Genomic DNA, 26643 nt, shown 5'->3' with positions numbered 1-26643 from the left:
AGGCAGGAGAATTGCTTGAGCCCAGGAGACAGAGGTTGCGGTGAGCTGAGATCGAGATCACCCCACTGCACTCCAGCCTGGCCGACAGAGTGAGATTCTGTCTCCAAAAAAAAAAAAAGTTATATGTAAATCAAATTGTAACTTAATGTAACTGGCCGGGTGAGGTGGCTCACGCCTATAATCCCAGCACACTCGGGAGGCCGAGGCAGGTGGATCACTTGAGGTCAAGAGTTCAAGACCAGCCTGGCCAACATGGTGAAACCCTGTCTCTACTAAAAATACAAAAATTAGCCGGCTGTGGTGGTGCATGTCTGTAGTCCCAACTACTCAGGAGGCTGAGGTGGGAGGATCACTTGAATCTGAGAGGCAGAGGTTGCAGTGAGCCGAGAATGCACCACTGCACTCCAGCCTGGGCAACATAGCAAGACTCCATCTCAAAAAATAAGAATATAACTATAATATACAAGAAATTTATATGGCATGTTTTTTAAAACAAAAATCTTTTGACAGCCTCTTCTTTCCATGTGTTTGTTCTTCCTATGTTTTCTTGCACTATGGAAATTCTAGAATACGCCAAGTGTTCACTTCTTGTTGCCCTGGGTGTAGGGTTGTCAGCATTAGTAAACAAAAATACAGGCTACCTAGTTAAATTTGCATTTTAAATGAATAGTGCATCGTTAGTATAAGTGTGCCCCAAATTATTCATAGTTTATCTGAAACGCAGATTTAGCTGGGTATTCTCTGTTATCTGGTGACTGTACCTAAGTGGGAGGGAGGTGGAAGGATTTAGAGGCCCAAGACCTGATCAGGTGATTCTATGACTGTTTCACTTGAGAGGCACAGGCCCTGGAGATTCAGGCCTCATCCCCACTTTAGTGACTTAGGTCTGCTCGTGTGTCTGTCTGCTGCCCACACCTCAGCCCTGCTTTCTGCAGGGCTGCCAGACACCTACCGGAGTGCATCCTTCTGCTCCTCAGCTGGAGGAGGCAGGAACTATACCAAGTGGAGGCCTAGTAAGTTGCATGGTTCTGCTTTTCTTGCAGGTGAAGGTCACTGTCCTGGCTGATAATGACCCCAGCGCTCAATTTCACTACCTTATTCAGGTCTACACCGGATATCGAAGAAGGGCTGCTACAACAGCTAAGGTTAATGAAATAAATGTTTTTCACATTGCCTTGTGTCTTCTGCCACATGAGACACAGTCTGAGTTGGTGATATCCTGGCAACCAATAGCACTTTAAAAGAGACTAGAGACTGGTATTTTCTAGTTCTAAACTGTACATGTGGGCCGCACATGGGGGTTCACGCCTGTAATCCCAACACTTTGGGAGGCCAAGGTGGGGAGGTCACCTAAGGTCAGGAGTTTGAGACCAGCCTGGCCAAGAAGGTGAAACCCCTTCTCTACTAAAAATGCAGAAATTAGCTGAGCGTGATGGCCCTTGACTGTAATCACAGCTACTCAGGAGGCTGAGGCACGAAAATTGCTTCAACTTGGGAGGCGGAGGTTGCACTAAGCCGAGATCACACCACTGCACTCCAGCCTGGGTGACACAGCAAGACTTCGTGTCAGAAAAAATATATCTATACTGCATATATGAAGAATTATCTATGCTTGTCTAAGATCCAAAAGACTTCATCTAAATAGTTTTCTATGTCTTCGTCTTTCTCCTTAGGGATAAACCCAAAGAATTGTGTTAAAATTCCTTATATTTTATCTTTCCCTGTCTCATTGTAGGTTGTCATCACCCTCTATGGATCAGAGGGACGGAGTGAGCCCCATCACCTCTGTGACCCCCAGAAGACAGTCTTTGAACGAGGGGGCCTGGATGTCTTCCTTCTCACCACTTGGACCTCTCTAGGGGACCTGCACAGCCTTCGGCTCTGGCATGACAATTCTGGCGTCAGTCCCTCCTGGTGAGTACTTATATCCTGTTGGCTGTTGCTGCTGCTTTGTGGATCCAAGAGAGAAGAAAGCAGATCACCACAATAAATCACAGTAAAGGTTTGAGCCAAATAGTAACAAATGACTATTAGATTTCAGTTTCAAAGCTGTCTACAAAGAATAAGCCCTGGAAAGAAGTGTGAGAGATTAACAATGTGATTTTTTTTGGATAGTAGAATAATAGATGCTTTGTCTTCTCTAATCTCATTTTCATTAAATGTCATGATTGTGAACAGCAAATAACACCAATGAAATATTGCCTGAAAGTGCCACAAATTAAAAGTATTTCTAAATATGAAAAAATATCCTTAAAGACTAACTTTAGTAAACAACTATCTACTGACAGTCAAACTTTGAGTCAAATTTAAGAGCTTAAGGGCAGGGCGCAGCAGCTCACGTCTGTAATCCCAATACTTTGGGAGGCCAAGGCAGGAAGATCACTTGAGGCCAGGAGTTTGAGAACAGCCTGAGCTACATAGGAAGACCCCACCTCTACAAAAAAAAATTCAAAAAAAATCGCCAGGCATGGTTGTGTGCACCTATAATCCCAGCTACTCAGGAGACTGAAGTGGGAGGATAACTTGAGCCTCGGAGGTTGAAGCTGCAGTGAGCATGTCTGCACCACTGCACACCAGCCTGGGCAACAGCAAGACCCTGTCTCGGAGGGAAGGAAAAAAAAGAAAAAAAAAAGTCAAGATCTTAAGGAAGGAGAAAGAATTACTGTATGAGATGTGCTTGAGGAGTTAGAGAAATAACTAGACGATGATAAAGTCCTTGAACCTAACGTGTTAGGTTTGAATGATTCAGTATCTTCCTTCAGCAGCACCCAGAATTAGGAGAGGTGCTAGAGAAAGTAGATGATACAATTAATTAAGAATGAGGATTACTGGTTCCTTGGAGTTAGGAAAAAAGAGAAAAATGAAGTAGAAGTCTTAAGGCTCAGGCACTCAATCTGTTGCCACATGTTGCCCACCCACAAAGAGCATATGGTCTGCCTAAATTTGTTAGCAAAATACGTTTTTCCCCCTAGCTAGACATACCAGCCACTGGGCTGGTAGAGCCTAATAACTTCCTTGCTGCTTCCATTCTGTTCCAGTATGCACAAATCAGCTTGTAAACCATCCTTCCAGTTTTATTTAAAAAGGTGAATAATGTATAGTAAGCACTTGAAAAGATGTTCAACGTGGTTAGTCATCAGTAAATGAAAATGACAGCACTAGCCATCCATCAGAATGGCTTAAATTAAAAACTCTCACAAAAGGCCAGACACAGTGGTTTATGCCTGTAATCCCAGTACTTTGGGAGGCCGAGGTGGGCAGATCACTTGAGGTCAGGAGTTCGAGACCAGCCTGGCCAACATGGTGAAACCCTGTCTCTACTAAAAATACAAAAATTAGCTGGGCGTGGTGGTAAATGCCTGTAATCCCAGCTACTCGAGAGACCGAGGCAGGAGAATTGCTTGAACCTGGGAGGCAGAGATTGCGTTGAGCAGAGATGGTGCCACCGCAGTCCAACCTGGCAACAGAGTGAGACCGTCTCCAAAAAAAAAAAAAAAAAATTCTCACAAAACCAAGTTTAGGGGAGGGTGGGGAGCAACTGAAACACTCACACGCCCCTAGTGAGAGTGTAAAATGGTATGGCCGCTTCAGAGAACAGCTTGCCAGTTTCTTGTGAAGTTAAACATATGCTGACCATGTGACCCAGAAATCACACTCATAGGTATTTACCCAAGATAAACAAAAACATGTGTCCACTGCAAGACCTGTACACATATATTCATAGCAGCTTTATTAGTAGCCCAAAACAGAAAACATCACAAATGTCTATTGAGTGAATAAACAAATGTTAGCATATTCATTCAATGTAATACTACTCAATGAAAAGGAAACGATTGTTACATATGACTACATGGATGAATTTTTTAAAATTATGCTTAGTGAAAGAAGCTGTACATAAAGAATGTATAGGCCAGACACAGTGGCTCACACCTCTAATCTCAGCACTTTGGGGGGCCAGGGTGGTTAGATCACTTGAGGTCAGGAGTTTGAGACCAGCCTGGGCAACATGGTGAAATTCTGTCTCTACAAAAAAATACAAAAATTAGCTGGGCGTGATGGCTCATGCCTGTACTCCCAGCTACTTGGGGGGCTGAGGCAGGAGAATCACTTGAGCCCAAGAGGTGGAGGTTGCAGTGAGCCAAGATCGCACCACTGCACTCCAGCCCGGGCAACAGAGCAAGACCCTGCCTCAAAAAGAAAAATACATATATATATATAGAGAGAGCATATGATTCCACACACATAAAATTCCATAAAAGGCTAACTATTCTATAAAGACAGAGGACAGCAGATCATTGTTCTCCTAAGGCCAGGAATGAGGAGGCAGGAGGTGACTGGAAGGAGGGATAGGGAGCTTTTGGGGGTGATATTTTGATGGTGCTGGTGTATAAACGTTTGTCAAAATACATTGAACTGGCCAGGCATGGTGTCTCATGCCTGTGATCCCAGCACTTTGGGAGGCCAGGGCGGACAGATCACGAGGTCAGGAGATCGAGACCATCCTGGCTATAACACAATGAAACCCCATCTCTACTAAAAATACAAAAATTAGCCGGGCATGGTGGCTCCTTCCTGTAGTCCCAGCTACTTGGGAGGCTGAGGCAGGAGAATTGCTTGAACCTGGGAGGTGGAGGATGCAGTGAGCCAAGATCGCACCACTGCACTCCAGCCTGTCCAAGAGAGTGAGACTCTGTCTCAAAAAAAAAAAAAAAAAAAAAAAAAGATTTTGACGAGAGAAATTTAAGTGGTTTCATGACAAACACAGACCCTTGGGGAAAATAGCATCATTACAGTAAAGGAGGAGGTTTGCCGAATAGTTGTGCGGTGAAATCAAATAGGTTGAATAATCAGGTGTGTCCCAGAGGACAGGGGTGTGAACGGCTGAAATTAGTGGAGAAATTAGTGGTAAAACACTGTGGTTGGGAAAAGGATGAACTCTCAGGGCCTATGGCTCTGTGAAGCGGAGATGAGACTAAGTAGAGTGAGAAGTCATTAATGTAAATGATAAAGACTACACCCCATTTATGCCCCCTGATGATGAAAGGCAGATGGGATATTTGAAAAGGTGGCAAGCCACTGTCACATATGGGACAGAGAAAGGTTATAAAATGTGTAGATACATACTGATCTATTCGTAGGTGAGAAAGGTTTGCAGTCTGGTGTCTGGTACATGAACTCCCTTAGAAGTTGGGAAGGGAAAGATAAGATCTACTCTCTTTTCTTTTTGTTTTTTTTGACAGAGTCTCATTCTGTCACCCAAGCTAGAATGCAGTGGTGCAATTTCAACTCACTGCAGCCTTGACCTCCCGGGCTCAAACAATCCTTCCACCTCAGCCTTTCAAGTAGCTCAGGACTACAGGTGCACACCACCACGCCCAGCTAATTTTTATATATTTTGTAGAGTTGGGATTTTGCCATGTTGCCCAAGCTGTGCTCAAATGCCTGAGCGCAAGCAATTCGCCTGCCTCAGCCTCACGAAGTGCTGGGATTATAGGTGTGCATCACCAGGCCTCAACTTTCCTTCCTTTCCTTAGTTCTTGCCTTGCAATGAAACAGTTCATTTACTTGGACAGTTTACTAATGGTCCGAGATTACGTCTTACTACAGACAACTGATTCAAGCCCACCTCCCTAACGTGGTTATCTTCATTTTACTATAGGTATGTCAGCCAGGTAATTGTCTGTGACATGGCAGTTAAGAGGAAGTGGCATTTCCTGTGCAATTGCTGGCTGGCTGTGGACCTCGGAGACTGTGAGCTTGACCGGGTCTTCATCCCAGTTTCAAAGAGAGAGCTCTTTTCCTTTAGGTACTGTTGGAAAATTACTATTAACAGTGAATATTGATGGTCACTATTAATTGAATTGTTCACGATTGAATTGTTTTTAATGCAAATTAACATTTTATTAATGTATTATTTCAAACATACATAAGCATTACTGTTGTGGTTGTAAATGGTGTAACCATTACCTTAAAAATCAGAAGGAAGACAAAAAGAGATTCGCAGTATAAAAATTATAAATATTGCCCTTATTTTCTGAAACTGTTTACCTAGAGAATCATTTATAAATTTACTAAGATATCTAGGAATAAAAGAATCAGTCAGATCAATGGAATATAAAAAGGATACCACTACTTCTATGATGCAAATATTTATGAGAACAAAATATAAAAATAAAGGAAAGTATGAGAGGGCTGTAGCCTTCAACTGACTTTCAAAGACACTAGTAAACTGGCCAGGCACCGTGACTCATGTTTGCAATCCCTGCACTTTGGGAGGCTGAGGCAGGCAGGTCACTTGAGGTCAGGAGTTCAAGACCAGCCTAGCCAACATAGCAAGACCTACTAAAAATACAAAAATTAGCCAGGCGTGGTGGTGCACACCTGTGATCCCAGCTACTCCGGAGGCTAAGGCAGGAGAACTGCTTGAACCTGGGAGGCAGAGGTTGCAGTGAGCCAAGATTGCCACTGCACTCCAGCCTGGGCAACGGAGCGAAACTCCATCTCAAAAAATGCAAAGATGCTAGTAAACCAAAATAATTAAAGCAATGTACTGGTGAATTCACAGACCAGGAGAACGGTATAATGTACGTATCGACTTCTGTATCTTTCTAGGTATCCATGTATCTTTCTATGTCTCCTGAATGCTAAAGATGAGAATATTCCTAGGAGAATATACCTCTCCTATCTGACCTTCTTCTTGTCTTCAGCTTTCTGGTTCAATATTAGGGCTCTCGGCTTTTTCCTCATGGGAACAAGATGATTGCAAGAGGCCCACACACCATGTCCTAGCCGGGCATGGTGGCTCACACCTGTAATCCCAGCACTTTGGGAGGCCGAGGTGGGCAAATCACTTGAGGCCAGGAGTTTGAGACCAGCCTGGCCAACATAGCAAAACCCCATGTCTACCAAAAGTACAAAAATTAGCCAGACGTGGTAGCGTAAGACTGTAGTCCCAGCTACTTGGGAGGCTGAATCAGAAGAGTGGCTTGAACCCAGGAAGCGGAAGTTGCAGTGAGCCGAGATACAGCCACTGTGCTCCAGCCTCAGTGGCTCTATCAACCAAACACCACGTCCTTACATTAAAATGCCTAAAGGCAAAAAAACATGGAACTGTTTCTTCTGGTACTTGACTCCCAGAACAAACAAGAAATGTATATTTCTTTATTAAGATCTGCTCCAATTACAATTGCGGCATATAAGAAATTACTCCCAAAACTGAGTGGATTAAAACAACCATGTTACTTTTCTCCTGGTTTTTTGGGTCAGAAATTCAGTGAGGCCATGGCTGGGGAGTTTTCCCTTGGGATCTTTCATCCTGGCTGGGTCTGTTACTCATCTGTAAGCTCCTCTGTGTTAGATTTCCAAAAATAATTCGCTCACAGGGTCAGCAGGGGGCGCTGGCTGTCAACTGAGAGCTCATCTGTGGCTGTCAACAAAGCACCTATGTATGGCTTCTGCGTGGCAACCTCAAGAGAGTGGCATTTTTCATAGGGGTGGCTGTCTCCCTCCAGAATGGGCAGTTCAACAGAACTAAGTAGGGGCTTTAGCCTTTTATGTCCTAACTTTGAAAATCAGATTCAAGGGGAAGGGCCAAGGTACGGTGTCTCACTCCTGTAATCCCAACATTTTGGGAGGCTGAGGTGGGCAGATCACCTGAAGTCAGGAGTTCGAGACCAGCCTGGCCAACATGGTGAAACCCCTTCTCTACCAAAAATACAAAAGTTAGCCATGCGCAGTGGTGCACGCCTGTAGTCCCAGCTACTGGGGAGGCTAAGGCAGGGAAGTTGAACCCGGGAGGTCAAGGCTGCAGTGAGCTGAGATCACGCCACTGCACTCCAGCCTGTGCGAAGGAGTGAAGACTCCATCTCAAAACAAAACAGAGAAAACAAATAAGTCTTGAAACTAAAAATCATGGACTCTCAGCAAGAAGAAGTGGGGGAAAAAAATGAGATCCTGTCTCTAAAAAACAAACCAAAAATATATGTTTTAAATTGTGTGTTGCTCGTGTATAGGAATAAACTGGTAGAAATTTTCTCTCCTTCACCAAAACTTAAGGGGTAGCGAATACTATTTCCCCTCCCTAGACCTGATACAGTTCTGGGTTTGTTTTGTTTTGATTTTTGAGGTAGGGTCTCACTGTGTTTCCCAAACTGGTCCCAAACACCTAGGCTCAAGCAGTCCTCCCACCTCAGCTTCCCGAGTAGCTAGGATTACAGGCATACACCACTGCATCCAAAGTTCTAGTATTTTTAAAACATATATAGATATATTTATTCAAACATACTCATTTTTGTTGCGGAAATGTGATTTTTTATCTGTTTAATCTCTGTGTTTCCAATAGAGGAATGACTGTGAGTTTAATTCTCCTTCAGTTATGTAAGTTTTTACCGTATAGACATATTTTATATGTCTATTGGATGTTTATTAGGAGCATTTAAGTGTATGTTTGTTATTTCTTCTGGATACATCTTTTTTTATTATTATATAGGTCTCCCTTTGATCCTGTTGACACTTTGTATCTTAAATTCTATTTTATATTAACTAAAGAAAGTTGACATACTGATATTATTTCTATTGTTTGTTCTTATCTTTTTACTTTCAGCCCTTTTTATGGTTTTGCTTAGAGTTATGTCTTGCAAGCAACATATAACTGGATGTTTAAAAACCCAGATCTAATAATCTCTTTTAATACATGAGTTTAATATGTTTACATTAACTATGATTACCAATCCATTTGGACTTCATTTGCCATATTATTTTGCATTATTTGTTATAATCCATTCTCTTTCCTTTATCTACTTTCCACATTGTCAAATTGACAGGTTTTGTAGTTTTTTTTGGTTTTTTTTTTTTTAAGGTTCTCTGCCTCTTGGTTTGTTGGTTGGTTGGTTGTTTCTTTCAGATGGGGTCTTGCTCTGTCACCCAAGCTGGAGTGCTCTGACATGATCACAGCTCACTGTAGCCTCAACCTCGCCAGCCTCAGGTGATCCTCCCACCTCAGTTTCCTGAGTAGTTGTGACTACAGGTGTGTGCCGCCATGCCTGGCTAATTTTAAAACTATTTTTGTAGAAACAGGGTCTCACCATGTTGCCCAGGCTAGTTCTTGAACTCCTGGGCTCAAGTGATCTGCATGTCTTGGTCTCCCAAAGTGCTAGGATTACAGGTGTGAGCCAGCATGCCTGACCACTTCTTGTATTTTTAATCTTTGCTGGTTTAGAAACTATGCATTGTATTTTTTCCTCTTTCTCCTCTTGTTTTTCCACTTCCTGCTTCTGTTCCTCCTCTTCCTCTTCTAATTCTTTTTATTGGTTACTTTTAATTTTTAACACACTTTTTCTCCATATTAATTTTCTAAGAAGAGTGTTTCTTCTGCCTGAACATGACAAAGAATTAGCAATGCTTTAACCATTCTTGAGTAACCTCTCTCCCAATTCCCATGTTTTAAATTACTCTCTAGTGTTATGGTTTTACCATTTTGTTTTTAGATGCACAAAAAAGGTTTTTCCTTTCATATTTCACAGTTAAATAATATCAATTTCTCTGTTTATTCTAGTTTTCTGTATTCTTTGTTTTTTGTTTGTTTGTTTAGTTGGTTGGTTTTTGAGACGGAGTTTTGCTCTTGTTGCCCAGGCTGGAGTACAATGGCACGATCTCAGCTCACCACAACCTCCACCTCCCAGGTTCAAGTGATTCTCCTGCCTCAGCCTCCCGAGCAGCTGGGATTACAGACATGCACCACCATGCCCGACTAATTTTGTATTTTTAGTAGAGACGGGGTTTCTCCATGTTGGTCGGGCTGGTCTCAAACTCTCCTGACCTCAGGTGATCCACCCACCTTGGCCTCCCAAAGTGCTGAGATTACAGGTGAGGGCCACCGCGCCCAGCCTAGTTTTCTGTATTCTTTTCGTGTCTTTTTTTTTTTTTTTTTTTTTTTTTGAGACGGGAGTCTTGCTCTGTCATCCAGGCTGGAGTGCAGTGGTGCAATCTCGGCTTACTACAACCTCTGCCTCCCAGGTTCAAGCAATTCTTTCTCAGCCTCCGGAGTAGCTGGGATTACAGGCATACGCTGCCACGCCTGGCTAATTTTTTGTATTTTATTAGAGATGGGGTTTCATTCTGTTGCCCAGGCTGGTCTCAAACTCCTGCGCTCAAGCAGTCCACCCGCCTCACCCTCCCAAAGTGCTAAGATTACAGGTGTGAGCCACCGTGCCCGACTTTTTTTTTTTTTTTTGGAAGATAGAGTCTTGCTCTGTCGCCTAGGCTGGAGTGCAGTGACATGATCTCGGCTCACTGCAACCTCCGCCTCCTGGATTCAAGTGATTCTCCTGCCTCAGCCTCCTGAGTAGCTGGCATTACAGGCGCCCACCACCACGCCTGGCTAATTTTTCTATTCTTAGTACAAATGGGGTTTCACCATTTTGGCCAGGCTGGTCTCAAACTCCTGACCTCAGGGTGATCCACTCACCTCGGCCTCCCAAAATGCTGGGATTACAGGCATGAGCTACCACGTCCAGCCAGTTTTCTGTATTTCTTATCATTACTCTGGGCTTTTTTCTCCTTGTTGAAGTAGCTCTTTTAATAGTTCTAATAAGAAGTGTGTGTCCATCTTTACTCTTGACTCATAGTTAGCTATTTAACTGGATAGAAATTTTTTGTTATTTTTCCCTTAACACTTTGAAGATTTTAATACATTGTCTTCTGCCGGTGGAGCAGTTCCTAAGCAGAAACACTGTGACAGCTATATGGCTGGCTAGCAACACTTCCATTTGGCTTGTAAGAAGACAGCACAGATGAATTACTCTTCTTAATTGACCCTTTAATAAAATGTCTTTGGCTCTAGTAATAATTCTTGTCTTGAAGTATATTTTGTCCTATATGAGTATAGCCACTCCAGCCCTTTTTTGATTGCTGTTTACATGGAATACCTTCTTCCATCTTTTTAGTCCAGTGGCTTGATCTTGGCTCACTGCAACCTCCTGGGTTCAAGCAATTCTCCTGCCTTAGCCTCCCGAGTAGCTAGAACTACAGGCACGTGCCACCATGCCTGGCTAATTTTTGTATTTTTTTAGAGATGGGGTTTCACCATGTTGGCCAGGCTGGTCTCGAACTCCTGACCTCAAATGATCCTCCCACCTTCTCTTCCCAAAGTGCTGGGATTACAGGTGTGAGCTACCACTACTGGCCCATCCTTTTAATTTCAGTTCATTTGTGTCTTCATATCTAAATTATGTCTCTTGTAGACAGAATACAGTTGGATTAGGCATTTTTTTGGTCCATTCTTCCAATCTCTATCTTTTAATTTGTGAGTTTAACCTATTTACATTTGATATAATTACTAATAAGGTGAGGTGTATATCTGCCATTTTGCTATTTGTTTTCTGTACGTATTGTATCTTTTTTGTTCCTCTGTTTCTTTATCACTGCCTTTTTTTTAATCACCATCACAAATGGGGTTCAACAGTTACCCACACCTACTGGCATAGAATCTCCCAGAGGACATCATTGCCTTCTCTGTTAAATGGATATTTTCTAGTCTACCGTATTCTTTTGTCATATCTTTTACTATATATTTTTAAATTATTTTCTTTATGCCTCCCCTGGGGATTATAATTAAAATTCTAATTTATGAAAACCTAGCTGGATTACTATCAACTTAATTTCAATAGTATACAAAAACTTCACTCCTATAGCTCAGTTCCTTTCCCACTCTTTTGTGCTGTTGTTGTCATACAAATTACATCTTCATGCGTTGTGTGTCCATCACATAGATTCTTAATCACTGCTGCATGTAGTTATTTTTAAGGCAGAAGAGTTGCAAGCTATATATTTATTTATGTATATGTTTACACTATTTTTACAACTTTTAAAATTACGGTAAAGACACATAACATTTACCATCTTCACCGTTTTTAAGTGTGTAGTGCAGTAGTAGTATATATATTCACACTGCTGTGCAACGGAGCTCCAGAGCTTTTACACTTTGCAAAACTGAAACTCTACACCCATTGAACAACTTCCTGTTTCCTCCCCTTTCCAACCCTTGGCAACTATTCTTTCTATTTCTATAAATTTCATTACTTCACATTCCTCATGTAAGCAGAACCATACAGTATTTGTCACTCGGTGACTGGCTTATTTATCACAATGTCCTCAAGGTTCATTCATGCTGTAGCATGTGCAAGAATTTCCTTCCTTTTTGGGCCGGGTGTGGTGGCTCACACCTGTAATCTCAGCACTTTGGGAGGCCAGGTCGGGTGGATCACCAGAGGTCCGGAGTTTGAGATAGCTTGGCCAACATGGTGAAACTCCATCTGTACTAAAAATACAAAAATTAGCCAGGCATGGTTGTGGGTGCCTGTAATCCCAGCTACTTGGGAGGCTGACACAGAAGGATTGCTTGAACTTGGGAGGTGAAGGTTGCAGTGAGCCAAGATCAGGCCATTGCACTCCATCTTAGGTGACAAGAGTGAAACTCCATCTCACAAAAAAAAAAAAAAAAAAAAAAAAATTCCTTCCTTTTTAAAGCTAAATGATGGGCCAGGTGCAGTGGCTCACACCTGGAATCCCAGCGCTTTGGGAGGCTGAGACAAGTGGATCACTTGAGCTCAGGAGTTCGAGACCAGCCTGGGCAACATGGTAAAACTCTACCTCTACAAAAAATACAAAATTTAGCCCGGTGTTATATTTAGTCCATTTTCATGCTGCTATGGAGACGTACCTAAGACTGGGTAATTTGTAAAGGAAAGACGTTTAATTGACTCACAGTTAAGCATGGCTTGGGAGGCCTCAGGAGACTTACAATCATGGCAGAAGGGGAAGCAAACACATCCTTCTTCACATGGCAGCAAGGAGAATGAGTGCCCAGTGAAGTGGGGAGTACCTTATAAAACCATCAGGTCTTGTGAGAACTCGCTCACTATCACAAGAACAGGATGGGGGAATATGACCCCATGATTCAGTTATCTCCACCTGGTTCCTCCCATGACAGAGGAGAGGATTGTGGAAACTACAATTCAAGATGAGATTTGGGTGAGGATACAGCTAACCCCTATTAGGTGTAGTGGTGTGCACCTGCACACCACTGAGGTGGGAGGATCACTTGAGCCGGGGGTATGGAGGTTGCAATGAGCTGAGATCTCACCACTGCACTCCACTCCAACCTGGGTGACGCAGCAAGACCCTGTCTCAAAAACAAAAAACTAAATGATATTCCGTTATGTGTGTGTGCTTATATACACCACTTTTTTTGTTTGTTTTTTAGATGGAGTCTCTCTGTAGCCCAGGCTGGAGTGCAGTGGTGCGATCTCAGCTCACTGCAACCTCTGCCTCCTGGGTCCCATTAAATTAATTTCTTTTGGGCCGAATTATTACTTTCCCTCTCCCTCCCACTCCTCTCCCTGCCACTGCACCTCCACACACACACACATACCATCCTTTCCACCCCTTCCACCCCTTCCACCACAAACACCACCCCTGACTGGTTTTGCTACTGTTTTCATTCCAACCCTTTACATCTCTAGTCTAGAACTGGGCCTTATTATATGGGACCTTGGAGCTCCTATTTTTCAATGAAATTAATGAAACTAGGAGTATTGCAGATCTTGTCATGAGTCTTGGATCTCTTGACTCAGTTCCTGGTCATGAAGCTGTCCTTTTTTTCTCACCTCCTTACTATAAATGTGTAGCGCTACAAAGGTTTTTTTGTTCTCAAGTATCCTTTCATGAGCTCCAGGCTCAACACTGGCTTCTAGCAATGAAGTTGGCTTTGTCCCTCCCTTTTCTGCACCCAGTGAATCATTTTTAGTTTCAGTTACTGTACAAAAGTCAAACTCCCACTTTCGTACTACCTTCCTCCAGATCTGGAGCTCAGTAATCCTGTGGCTTCTACCTCACTCTCACCACCTTGTTTTCTCATTCTGCTTCTCTTCCTCAGAAAAGGTTTATTTTGTGTTTAAGCCCAGCAAAGTCTTTTTGGTTCTTTCTTTTTATATATTATTTATAGTTCCTCCATATTTGGAGTAGAGAAAGTGCTCAGAGTATGAATTTACCAAACTATTTTGAGCAGAAGTTTAATGTAAACTTTTGAAGAGTAAAAGATTCATCAAGGCTGAGGCGGGTGGATCACGAGGTCAGGAGATCGAGACCATCCTGGCTAACATGGTGAAACCCCGTCTCTACTAAAAATACTAAAAATTAGCTGGGCGTGGTGGCAGGCGCCTGTAGTCCCAGCTACTCGGGAGGCTGAGGCAGGAGAATGGCGTGAACCCAGGAGGCGGAGCTTGCAGTGAGCCGAGATCGCGCCACTGCACTCCAGCCTGGGCGACAGAGCGAGACTCCGTCTCAAAAAAAAAAAAAAAAAAAAAAAAAAAAAAAAGATTCATCAAAACTCTTATAAAGCTAAAACAACCATTTTTAATTTTAAACTCGCATAGCATATAAATTATCCTCAACAACCTTTTATCCTAAAACAACAAAAGAATCTTACATGGACACATTTGGGTGATGGTAAAAGAATTTAAAATAAAAAAGAATTACAATATCTGAAAGCTTATTCACAGAGGTGTTGAATAGAGGCTTGGGAGTTGCTATGTCGCTTGTTGCTGGGCAAATCGCATCTTAAACGGGTGCACTTTCAGAATAAAATCTCATGTATTTCCTCTTCTGATTTCTCTTTTCAGACATCTGTTTTCCTCCATGATTGTGGAAAAGTTCACCCAGGATTATCTGTGGCTTTCAATTGCAACTCGGCATCCCTGGAACCAGTTTACAAGGGTCCAACGGCTGTCTTGCTGCATGACACTGCTTCTCTGCAACATGGTCATCAATGTTATGTTCTGGAAGATAAACAGCACCACTGCCAAGAGAGATGAGCAAAGTATGGATGAGCCCTGATGGGTGTTGTTTGTAGTAAGCAATCCTTTTTTTTTTTTTTTTGAGACAGGGTCTTGCTCTGTTACCCAGGCTGGTCTAGAACTCCTGACCTCAAGTGATCCTCCTGCCTCAGCCTCCTGAAGTGCTGGGATTACAGGCATGAGTCACCATGCCCAGCCTACTATGCAATACTTTTACTAAACTCCACTATCCTTACTTTCAGGATTAGAAAGAAACAGAATCATGTTGTGTGATATGGTTTGGCTCTGTGTCCCCACCCAAATCTCACGTCCAACTGTAATCCCCCTGTGTTGGGGCTGGGGGAGGACTTGCTGGGAGGTGACTGGATCATGGGGGCAGTTTCTCCCATGCTTTTCCCATGATAGTGAGTTCTCATGAGATCTGATGGTTGAATTGCTTAAACCCAGGAGGCGGAGGTTGCAGTGAGCCGAGATTGCACCACTGCACTCCAGCCTGGGTGACAGCAAAACTCCGTCTCGGGGATAAAAAAAAGTGTGTGGCAGTTCCCCTGTCACTCTTCTGCCACCATGTAAGATGCTTTGCTTTGTAAGGCATGTAAAGTGTAATGCCAGGTAAGGTGCTTTGTAATGCCATGTAAGGTTTCTTGCTTCCTCTTCACCTCCTGCCATGATAGTGAGTTTCCTGAGGCCTCCCCAGCCATGAAGAACTGTGAGTCAATTAAACCTCTTTTCTTTATAAATTACCCAGTCTCAGATAGTTCTTTATAGCAGTGTGAAAACAGACTAATACATTGTACCTTCATTTTTCTTCCACTGCCCTAACGTTAGAATACTCTAACAAATTTTCTCAGTGTTCTCATTCATTAACAAATAAAGCAGTATTAGGAACACAACATGGTCTTTACTGCCATGATAATTTTATCCCTAGATAAACGTAGTTAACTTCCTCAGTAAATAGTTAAACCTAGGAGAGGAATGACTTTGCGATTATTTTAATTGTTGAAGATAAAAGTTGATGTCATGCTTTTCTTTCAGTGGGTCCATTTGCTGTGGCCTGGTCTGAACTCCTGATCAGCATCCACACTGCTGTCATCCTCTTACCAATCAATCTTGTCATAGGGCGGGTCTTCCCGTTGGTTGAGCCACAGGAGACTCTGCCCTTCTTTCCTCCCGTCCAGGCCTCCTCCCTCTCAGATGCTTCTGTTGAGCCTCTCTCTGCCACAATGGTAGTTGAGGTAAGATTGGTATCAAATTTTATTTTATTTTATTTTATTGCCTGCTTGTTTGTTTTGACATAGGGTCTGGCTCTGTTGCACAGACTGGAGTGTAGTGGTGCAACCTCGGCTCACTGTGGAAGCCTCAAACTCCCGGCTCAAGCGGTCCTCCCACCTCACCCTCCCAAGTAGCTGGGACTACAGGCATGTGACACCATGTCTGGCTAATTTTTGTATTTTTTTTGTAGAGACAGGGTTTCACCATGTTATCCAGGCCGGTCTCAAACCCTTGGGCTCAAGCCATCCTCCCACCTTGGCCTCCTAAAGTGCTGGGATTACAGGTGTGAGCCACCGTGCCCAGCCAGTATCAAATTTTACAGATAAATTACGTGCTCCCAGCTGGGCACGGTGGCTCATGCCTGTAATCCCAGCACTTTGGGAGGCCGAGGCAGGCGGATCACGAGGTCAGGAGATCGAGACCATCCTGGCTAACATGTTGAAACCCCGTCTCTACTAAAAAGACAAAAAAATAATAATTAGCCAGGTATGGTGTCATGCATCTGTAGTCCCAGCTACTCAGGAAGCTGAGCCAGGAGAATCGCTTGAACCCAGGAGGCGGAGGTTGCAGTGAGCCAAGATTGCGCCCCTGCACTCCAGCCTGGCAACAGAGACAGAGCAAGACTCCATCTCAAAAAAAAAAAAAAAAAAAAAAAAAAATGACATGCTCCCCTTCCCCACGCAGTGGAAGAGAGCAGTGGGAAGAATCTCATGGGAGGCTGTCAGGGTCCTGTTACCTGTAATATATTTTTCCCAATTCCTGTCCCCTGAGCCGTGATCAACCACATGCTTAGCTTTTACTCTTGATGATTAAGTATTCTGAGAACTAAATGGGAGTGCATGGGCACCACTCTGGCCTTGCTTTAGTCTTTGATGTTTGATCAAATTGTCTCTTTTTTCATTCGGTATTGTCTCATAAAACTGGTATTGAAGCTACCATGAGCTGTGATGTGACTGCTTTCTGAAAAATTAGAGGAACATGAAAAATTGAGGTTCTTTGTGCTAAGCATATCCCCTTCTGACTAAAGGGAACGGCCTTACCACCTGTAATTGGTACAAATCCTGGGTTAATGAAAAACAGGCTGATTTTTCTCATCTGGTCCTACATTCAGGAATTAAAGGAAACTGTGAGATTCCTGCTCAGGAGAAATACATACCTACTCTCCAAGTGTGAGCAGCCGCCATGGAGTTCTTGGGACATTACTAAGCTGGTGAAACTTTTATCCAGCCTCGTATCGTCTCACTTGGAGGGTCAAGGCTGTCATCAGCAGGGAGAGCGCCACTGGGCACTTGGTAAACTTCAGTAGATTTCAGTAACGAATCTTCCATCTGCCTCCCACTCCCTTGCGTATGTCTTACTTTCTTACTCATTCATAACCGACAGGCCTGATACAACCTTCTGGTTGTTCTAATTTCCTTAAGCTTCTAGTATAGAGTTGATAGCTTTGTTCTCCTTGATGACTTCTAGACAATCTTTCTCTATCTGGTGAAACAAAGTACAGGATTAAGAAAAAAACACAAGCCAGATGTGGTGGCTCACGCCTGTAATCCCGGCACTTTGAGAGGCCGAGGTGGGCGGATTACCTGAGGTCAGGAGATCAGGGCCAGCCTAGCCAACATGGCGAAACCCTGTCTCTACTAAAAATACAAAAATTAGCCAGGTGTGGTGGCGGGCGCCTGTAATCCCAGATACTGGGGAGGCTGAGGCAGGAGAATTGCTTGAACTCAGGAGGCAGAGGTGGCAGTGAGCTGAGATCGCGCCACTACACTCCAGCTTGGGCAACATAGGCTCTGTCTTGAAAAAAAAGAAAAAAAAACAAAGGTCGGGCAGGGTGGCTCACGCCTGTAATCCCAGCATTTTGGGAGGCCAAGGCATGCAGATCACCTGAGGTCAGAAGTTCAAAACCAGCCTGGCCAATGTGACAAAACCCTGTCTCTACTAAAAATACAAAAAAAAAAAAAAATTAGCTGGTCATGGTGGCAGATGCCTGTAATCTTAGCTACTAGAGAGGCTGAGGCAGGAGGATCACTTGAACCCGGGAGGCGGAGGTTTCAGTGAGCCGAGATCGTGCCACTACACTCAGCCTGGACGACAGACCAAGACTCCATCTCAAAAAAAAAAAAAAAAAAAAAAAGAAATACAAAAAAAATGTTCTGTATTAGACCCACATATCCTTTCTGCTTTGTCAAAGGCTGTTGAAACTTGTCGTCCTTTTTCTTTTATGAGATGATGAGATTATGGAATTTATGGATTCTCAAATACTGTTTGAGTCTCCTGGGCACTTACTAGTATAGGTCACATGTACTGCCATTCTGGTGAAGAACTCAATAAGGTTTTAAAAGTCTTTAGATCAAAGCTTAGAATTTTACAATTGTTACAAATTCACCAGCATCCTTAGAGAAGATGGTAGTACTGCAAATGTGGGGTACGGTCCAATCTCTGCTAGTAGTGGGAAAATATAGCCTCATCATCCATTAATGAATTGTTAATCTCTACCACTAATTGCTTCTTATTGAAATCCACTTGTGAAAGTGTCAACTTGAAATATATTTTCAGTTGTTCCTGAAAACCACCGTCATTTCTGCTGTTACCTGCATAGAGTTCTGCAGAGGCTGAAATCTCACTTAGGCACGCTGGGTCTCACCCAGGGTCACCAGTCCTTTGACTTCCTAGATGCAGCCAGCCAACTTCAAAAGCTCCAGGAACTCTTGGAAACACATATTCTTCCCACGGAGCAAGAGCCATCCAGGTAATGCACCACACCAAGCCTTCTTTATCCCCTGTAATCTTCCTCATCCTCTCTCTCAGCCGATGCGTACAAGATTATTCCCTCAACTTTTGTGCTTCAGGGAAGTCACCAGTTTTGCCATCCTGAGCTCAGAAGAAGGGAAAAAGCCCATCTCAAATGGCCTGTCCAAATGGTTGACTTCAGTCTGCTGGCTCCTCTTAGGTCTCACTAGCCTGGCTTCAGCCTTTTTTACAGCACTTTATAGCTTGGAATTGAGCAAAGACCAAGCCACCAGCTGGATGATTTCAATTATTTTATCAGTGCTTCAAAACATCTTCATCAGCCAGCCAGTAAAGGTATGTAAGGGATGGGAAGAACCATTGGAGTTGCAGAAGTTAGGGGAACTGAGGTCTCTGGGTGTCAATCCAAGTTGCCTAGTGCTTTTGACAATGTAACATAAACAACAAAAAACAAATAGGCAAACCAGGCTGGGTGTAGTGGCTCACGCATGTAATCCCAGCAATTTGGGAGGCCAAGGCAGGCAGATTGCTTGAGTCCAGGTGTTCGAGACCAGCCTGGGCAACATGATGAAACTCCATGTCTACAAAAATTAGAAAAAATTAATTAGCCAGGCATGGTGGTGTGCTCCTATAGTTCCAGCTACTTGGGAGTCTAAGGTGGGAGGATTGCTTGGCCCAGGAGGTCGAGGCTGCAGTAAGCCGTGATTGTGCCACTGTACTCCAGCCTAGGTGACAGAGTGAGACCCTGTCTCAAAACTAAAAAAAAAAAAAAAAGCAAACTGACCTTTAACTGACATTTGTTAGGGATAAGTGTAATTCATGACAGAAAAAGCTAAGAAGTATGGCAGAAAAGGATTGAGGAGTGAAGAGGACAGTAACAAATCAACAACCCAAACCACTTTGAAAAAAATAAACAACAAAAAACTTAAAATGTTTTTAATTAAGAAAAATGTCAAACCCACACAAAAGTGTAGAGACTAGTATAATGCATTCTAAAGTCGTACCACCCAGCTTCAACAATAACCAACTCATGGCCAATTTGTTTCATCTATTATTTGGGGAGAACAATATCAGACTTCATTTTATCCATTTCATGTACTTCAGACTTTATATTTCTAAAAGATACAGACTGTTCTGTATCTTTTAGATATGGAATATAAATATAAATACAAAGGGACAGCCTGAGGGAATTTGGGGGGTGATGAAACTACTTGGTATCTTGACTGTAGTGGTGGATATACAACTCTAAGTATTAAACAACACTCATGGAATTATACACCAAAAAGTGACTTTTTTTTTTTTTTTTTTACTATATGTAAGTTAAGATATAAATTTTTTAAAGCAAAACCTGTAATTGCAGTGGCCAAAACACATGTAAGAAATTCAGTTTCACTAGTCCGATAAAATGATAATACTGCATTTTTGTTGTAATAATGGCAAAGAAAAATAATAATACACAGTAATGCCAAGGAAATGAACAGCCAGTGCTCGTTAAGGAAAATCTGGCAATATGTAGTGACAACCTGCAACTTCTGCATCCTTTTGCTAGAGAGGTTTCACATCTAAGGATCCATCTCAAGAAAATCCATAGTGGCTGGGCGCAGTGGCTCATGTCTGTAATCCTAGCACTTTGGGAGGCCAAGGTGGGCAGATCACTTGAGGTTGGGAGTTCAAGACCAACCTGGTCAACACAGTGAAACCCTGTCTCTATTAAGAATACAAAACTCCCAGGCCAGGTGTGGGGGCTCACGCCAGTAAACCCAGCACTTTGAGAGGCCGAGGCAGGCGGATTACGTGAGGTCAGGAGTTTGAGACCAGCCTGGCCAACATGGCGAAACCGTGTCTCTACTAAAAATATAAAAATTAGCCAGGTATAGTGGTGAGTGCCTGTAATCCCAGCTACTCAGGAGGCTGAGGCAGGGAGAATCACTTGAACCCGGGAGGCAGAGGTTGCACTGAGCCAAGATCGTGCCGTTGTACTCCAGCCTGGGCAACAGAGCAAGACTCTGTCTCAAAAAAAATAATAATAAAATAAACTGGGTGTGGTATGCACCTGTAGTCCCAGCTACTCGGGAGGCTGAAGGAAGAGAATCGCTTGAACCCAGGAAGCGGAGGTTGCAGTGAGCCGAGATTGCACCACTGCATTCCAGCCTGGGTGACAGAGCGAGACTCCGTCTCAAAAAAAAAAAAAAAAAAAAAGAGTCTGGATCTTCATCAGAGGTTTTCCAAAGATACTGAGAGATGTTATTGAATAGACAACACAAATCATTTGACAGTGTAAGCTTCCCCAGCCAACCAGATGAAGAACTATAAGCAAAAAATATGAATATTAGCATTATTTAGAGTCTGATGGTCCTTCTCCTGGTCCCCATCATTGTGCAAAAATTACTGTGAAATTAGTTTTTCATTAAAATGAAGAGCCAAATAATTGAAGTTTTTCATGAGTGCCCACCTCTTCCTTTACATACGGTATTATCTTCCTGGGTCTGTAATGTCTGCTCACGATGTTCTGTGATTCTCCTGCCCAGGTGGTCTTCTTCACATTCTTATACTCATTGATGATGAGCAGGATGCCACGGCTTAACAAAGAGAATGAACAACAAACAAAGAGGATCTTGGCACTCTTGGGTAACTCAAGTAGTTCTAACAACTACCTAATTTTGCAAAAAGCAAATTAGATCTGGCCACCTTGCTGACTCGATAAATTAACCCATTCAAAGGACTTGTCTCTAACCAACTGGTTATTTCTCCTTTTCTGCCCAAGACTAATGCCCTTCCAGATGAGGATCTTCACCTCAGTCATCACATCCTCTCTCCCAGTGCTTCATCTCTCCCCTGCATTTTATTTATTTTTATTTTTTTGAGACAGAGTTTCACTCTTGTTGTCAAGGCTGGAGTGCAATGATGTGATCTCAGCTCACTACAACCTCCACCTCCTGGGTTCAAGCGATTCTCCTGTCTCAGCCTCCGAGTAGCTGGGATTACAAGGCCTCTGCCACCATGCCTGGCTAATTTTTTTGTAGTATTAGTAGAGACAGGGTTTTGCCATGTTGGCCAGGCTGGTCTTGAACTCCTGAGCTCAGATGATCAGCCCACCTTGGCCTCCCTATATATATATATAAATAAATAAATATAAATAAATATATATGTGTGTATATATAAATATGTATATAAATATATATATAAATATGTGTGTGTGTGTACATATATATATAGTTAAGAAATGCAGAATCTTAGGCCTCACTCCAGAATCCATATTTTAATAAAATTCCCAGATGATTCCTATGCACATTAAAATTTGAGAAATACCACTATAGAACAGTGCTCCCAAAGTGTGGTCCACTGACTAGAACGGTTTCTAGTCTAAGTACAGGAATCAGGAATAAGCATTTAAAAACTTTAACAATTTGGCAGATTAACTTTATATCTACTAAATCTAATTTTCAAAAACAGGGCTTGTATTTTGCATGCTTCTGCTTTATTTTTTTCTTTAATATATGTTTTAATTTTTTTTTTTTAAGAGACAGGTCTCGGGTTGATCGCCTGAGGTAGGAGTTCGAGATCAGCCTGGGCAACATGGCAAAACCCTGTCTCTACTGAAAATACAAAAATTAGCTAGGTGTGGTGGCATGTGCCTGTAATCCCAGCTACTCAGGAGGTTGAGGCAGGAGAATCGCTTGAATCTGGGAGGTGGAGACTGCAGTGAGCCGAGATCATGCATTGCACTCCAGCCTGGGCAACAAAGTGAGACTCCATCTCAAAAAAAAAAAAAAAAAAAAAAAAAAACAGACATGGTCTTGCTATGTTGCCCAGGCTGGTCTCAAACTCCTGAGCTCAAACCATCTGCTAGTCTCAGTACAACATCAAACTCCTGGGCTTAATCAGTCCTCTCACCTCAGTCTCCCTAGTAGCCGGGACCACAGGCATGAGCCACTCTGCCTGGCTAATTTTTTATTTTTTTGTAGAGACAACGTCTCACTATGTTGACTAGGCTGGTCAACTCCTGGCCTCAAGTGATCCTGCTGCCTTGGCCTCCCAAAGTGCTAGAATTGGAATTACAGGCATGAGCCACTGTGTTCAGCCTAGTAACTCATTTTTACTGTATTGTACAAAAGTATCAGTCCCCAGTTGATGGGAATTTTTTAAAAAACAGGTCCTTTATAATAGAGAGTTTAAGAAGCACTGCATAGGTAGTTTTATTCCTTGTTTAACATTTAAAGGAGGTGCTCACAGTAGATGCTCAATGAATGGTGAGTGACTGCTTAATGAAATATAACATTTCTTTGGTCTGTATTTGAATTTTTGACAGCAAAATGTTCTTCGTCAGTACCAGGTTCAAGAGATAAGAACAACCCCGTCTATGTAGCCCCAGCTATGAATAGTCCAACTAAGCACCCAGAAAGAACCTTGAAAAAGAAGAAACTCTTCAAGCTGACTGGAGATATTTTGGGTATGGAGAGGAAATGGCAACATACTGATAACACAGCTGCTTTTCCAAAAGGGAAAGGAAGAGAGAGAATAAAATGGAAAATAAAGAAGTGTTAAAAAGCTGTCTTTTAAAATCTTCACCTTGTGAGATATGGGATTCCAGTAAAGCAGGTGGGATGGTAACTGGACAGATCCCTGACCTTGGAGTCTAGAGGTTTTATTGTGTGCTTGAGTAAGTCACTTTCTCCATCTGCAAAATGTAATAACACTTGATCTATGGAGGGAAAATGAAAATGCTTTGGCAGACGGCTCTTCTGTAGGTGCCAGTTGACTGGCTTCAACACATCTAGTTCATTATTGGATTCCCTAGTCCAAATAAGACAAATTCTGCTTTTATCATGACTTCACTTCTTGTAAACATAATCACATGAGTGAGACAGAGTGCATGCTTAGTCCTTAGAGCTAAACACCATATTTCTTGTGCGGGATTTTATGTATTTTTTTTTTTTTTTTTTGAGACGGTGTCTCACTTTGTTGCCCAGGCTGGAGTGCAGTGGTGCAATGTCAGCTCACTGCATCCTGTGCCTCCTGGGTTCTAGCGATTCTCCTACCTCGGCCTCCTGGTTAGCTGGGATTACAGGCACAGACCACCACGCCCAGCTAATTTTTGTATTTCTAGTAGATGGGGGGGGTTTTGCTATGTTGGTCAGGCTGGTCTCGAACTCCTGACCTCAGGTGATCTGCCTGTCTCAGCTTCCCAAAGTGCTAGGATTACAGGTGTGAGCCACTGTGCCCAGCCACAGCCATTGTATCTTATTTTAAGTAAAATGTATGATTAGTGGCAGAATAATTCTGGGAAGGAAATGTGTATGTATGTATTTATAATTATTAGATTGAACCATATGAAACAGCCAGTTTTTGACTGGTTTTGACCTGCATAGGTCTATAGACTTAGGAAAAATGAAAAAGACATAGAGGATTTCTAAGTTAAGCACTCAACTATGACATTTTTTTCCTCTTCTAAACTAGTACAAATCCTCTTCCTTACCCTGTTGATAACTGCAATCTACTCTGCAAAGAACTCCAATAGATTTTACCTCCACCAAGCTATCTGGAAGACCTTTTCGCACCAGTTCTCAGAAATCAAACGTCTTCAGGATTTCTACCCCTGGGCCAATCACATCCTCCTTCCTAGCCTGTATGGGGATTACAGAGGTAAGAATGCAGTCCTGGAGCCCAGTCATTGCAAATGTGGGGTACAATTAATTTTCCAAATACCCCGTACCAAGACCTATGAGAAAGTGGAGGAAGGTCAGCTGGCGTTTTGTGATAACGGCCATACCTGTGGGCGTCCCAAGAGCCTATTCCCTGGACTTCATCTAAGGAGGTTCAGTTACATCTCTTCACCCAGGCCCATGGTGCTGATTCCCACTGATGAGCTTCACAAAAGGCTGACAAGCAAGAATGAGAATGGATTCAGTTACATCATGAGAGGTAACTGGAGTGACCCCTGGAATTCAACCACACGTAGCAAAGAAGGCTGTTCAATAAGTGCAAAGCCAGGAATGTGGTTTCATTGAAGGATCTCCACACGAAATGTTATTTTGGCCTGAGCCGTCTTTCCAGGTCTATGAGTGTGTCTGTGTGACTTTGCTTGCGTGGGTATCCAGTTCAGCCCCACAAACATGCATTGAACTTCTATAATATGCTCAGAACTGTCCTAGGAGCTAACAATGAAAAGATGGACACGATATGGTTTGTGTCTTCAAGGAACGCCACAATGCAGAGGAGTTAGTATGCTTTGCTGTGGACAATGATGAAGAAATGCTAAAGAATGACTTTCTTAAGGAATGCATCTTTTTTATTTTTATTTTGAGACAGTCTCACTCTGTCACGCAGGCTGGAGTGCAGTGGTGCAATCTAGGCTCACTGCAACCTCCACCTCCCAGGTAGAAGCAATTCTCCTGCTTCAGCCTCTCTAGTAGCTGGGATTATAGGTATGCGCCACCACACCTGGCTTTTTTTTTTTTTTTTTTTTTGAGACGGAATTTTGCTCTCGTTGCCCAGGCTGGAGCGCAGTGGCACGATCTTGGCTCACTGCAACCTCTGCCTCTTGGGTTCCAGTGATTCTGCTGCCTCAGCCTCCTTTAGTAGAGATGGGGTTTCACCATGTTGGTCAGGCTGGTCTCAAACTCCTGACCTCAAGTGATCCACCCGCCTCAGCCTCCCGAAGTGCTGGGATTACAGGTGTGAGCCACCACATCTGCCAGGAACGTTTTGTGTTCAATATTTTTCCACCGGTTACCAACACCGTCATTATTTAACTTTAGATCTTGTTAAGCAAGCTGCATTCTGGAAACTGTTACGTTCATTTATCAGGATTGGGGGCTTCCTGATGAGATTTGGATCATCTCCTAGGTTCCTGAAAAAGAATCTAAAATACATTTTTATCTTAGCAAACATTTACAGTCTTTTCTTAAAGGTATGGTTAGTGTGTGTTTGGGCGAGTTTTTATAGATGACAATTCCTATTTATTGCATGTTGAATCTATTTAGTTCAATTTTTTTTTAATTTAAGTGCTAGGGTACATGTGCACAATGTGCAGGTTTGTTACATATGTATACATGTGCCATGTTGGTGTGCTGCACCCATTAACTCATCATTTACGTTAGGTATATCTCCTAATGCTATCCCTCCCCCCTCCCCCCACCCCACAACAAGTTCGATTATTTAAAATTTTACTTTTAGAGTCAGGGTCTCAGTCTCCCACTCAGGCTAGAATGCAGTGACATAATCTCATCTCACTGCAGCCTTGAACTTGTGGGCTCAAGGAATTCTCCCACCTCAGCATCCTGAGAAGCTGGGACTACAGGTGTGCACCACCATGCCCAGTTACTTTTTTTTTTTTTTTTTAGAGACAGGGTCTCGCTATGTTGTCCAGTCTGGTGTCCTTCGTTCAGTTTTAGGTGGTGACAGTTCTGGGTTCAGGGCACGTTCTTTTTTTTTTTTTTTTTTTTTCTCTCTCTCTGAGACGGAGTTTAGCTCTTTCGCCCAGGTTAGAGCGAAGTGGCACGATCTCGTCTCACTGCAACCTCCACCCCCGGTTCAAGCAATTCTCCTCCCTCAGCCTCCTGGGAAGCTGGAATTACAGGCGCCCGCCACCACACCCGGCTGATTTTTGTATTTTTAGTAGAGACGGGGTTTTGCCATGTTGGCCAGGCTGGTCTCGAACTCCTGACCTCAGGTGATCCACCCGCCTCAGCCTCCCAAAGTGCTAGAATTACAGGCGTGAGCCACCGCGCCTGGCCCAGGGCACATTCTACTTGCAGTCTGTAACTGTAAC

The 26643-nt window shown here is 43.0% G+C and overlaps 1 protein-coding gene across 1 annotated transcript in view; it reads left to right on the top strand.

Annotated features, from left to right (window-relative positions):
- Positions 1-26643, top strand: part of PKD1L3 (polycystin 1 like 3, transient receptor potential channel interacting) — a 78351-nt gene that overhangs the window by 30903 nt on the left and 20805 nt on the right. Inside the window, exons 14-24 of the mRNA XM_055366438.2 lie at positions 1044-1145; positions 1736-1914; positions 5660-5806; positions 14679-14875; positions 15888-16087; positions 17236-17416; positions 18681-18873; positions 18974-19208; positions 21401-21500; positions 23182-23322; positions 24330-24794. Of these exons, the coding sequence (XP_055222413.2) occupies positions 1044-1145; positions 1736-1914; positions 5660-5806; positions 14679-14875; positions 15888-16087; positions 17236-17416; positions 18681-18873; positions 18974-19208; positions 21401-21500; positions 23182-23322; positions 24330-24794 (2140 nt within the window). The remainder of the gene's footprint in view (positions 1-1043; positions 1146-1735; positions 1915-5659; positions 5807-14678; positions 14876-15887; positions 16088-17235; positions 17417-18680; positions 18874-18973; positions 19209-21400; positions 21501-23181; positions 23323-24329; positions 24795-26643) is intronic.

The sequence above is a fragment of the Gorilla gorilla genome, chromosome 18 (genome assembly GCF_029281585.2).
Source record: "Gorilla gorilla gorilla isolate KB3781 chromosome 18, NHGRI_mGorGor1-v2.1_pri, whole genome shotgun sequence".
Lineage (NCBI taxonomy): Eukaryota > Metazoa > Chordata > Mammalia > Primates > Hominidae > Gorilla > Gorilla gorilla.
Note: the sequence above shows the minus strand (reverse complement) of the source record. Positions and strands in the feature narration are given on the sequence as shown.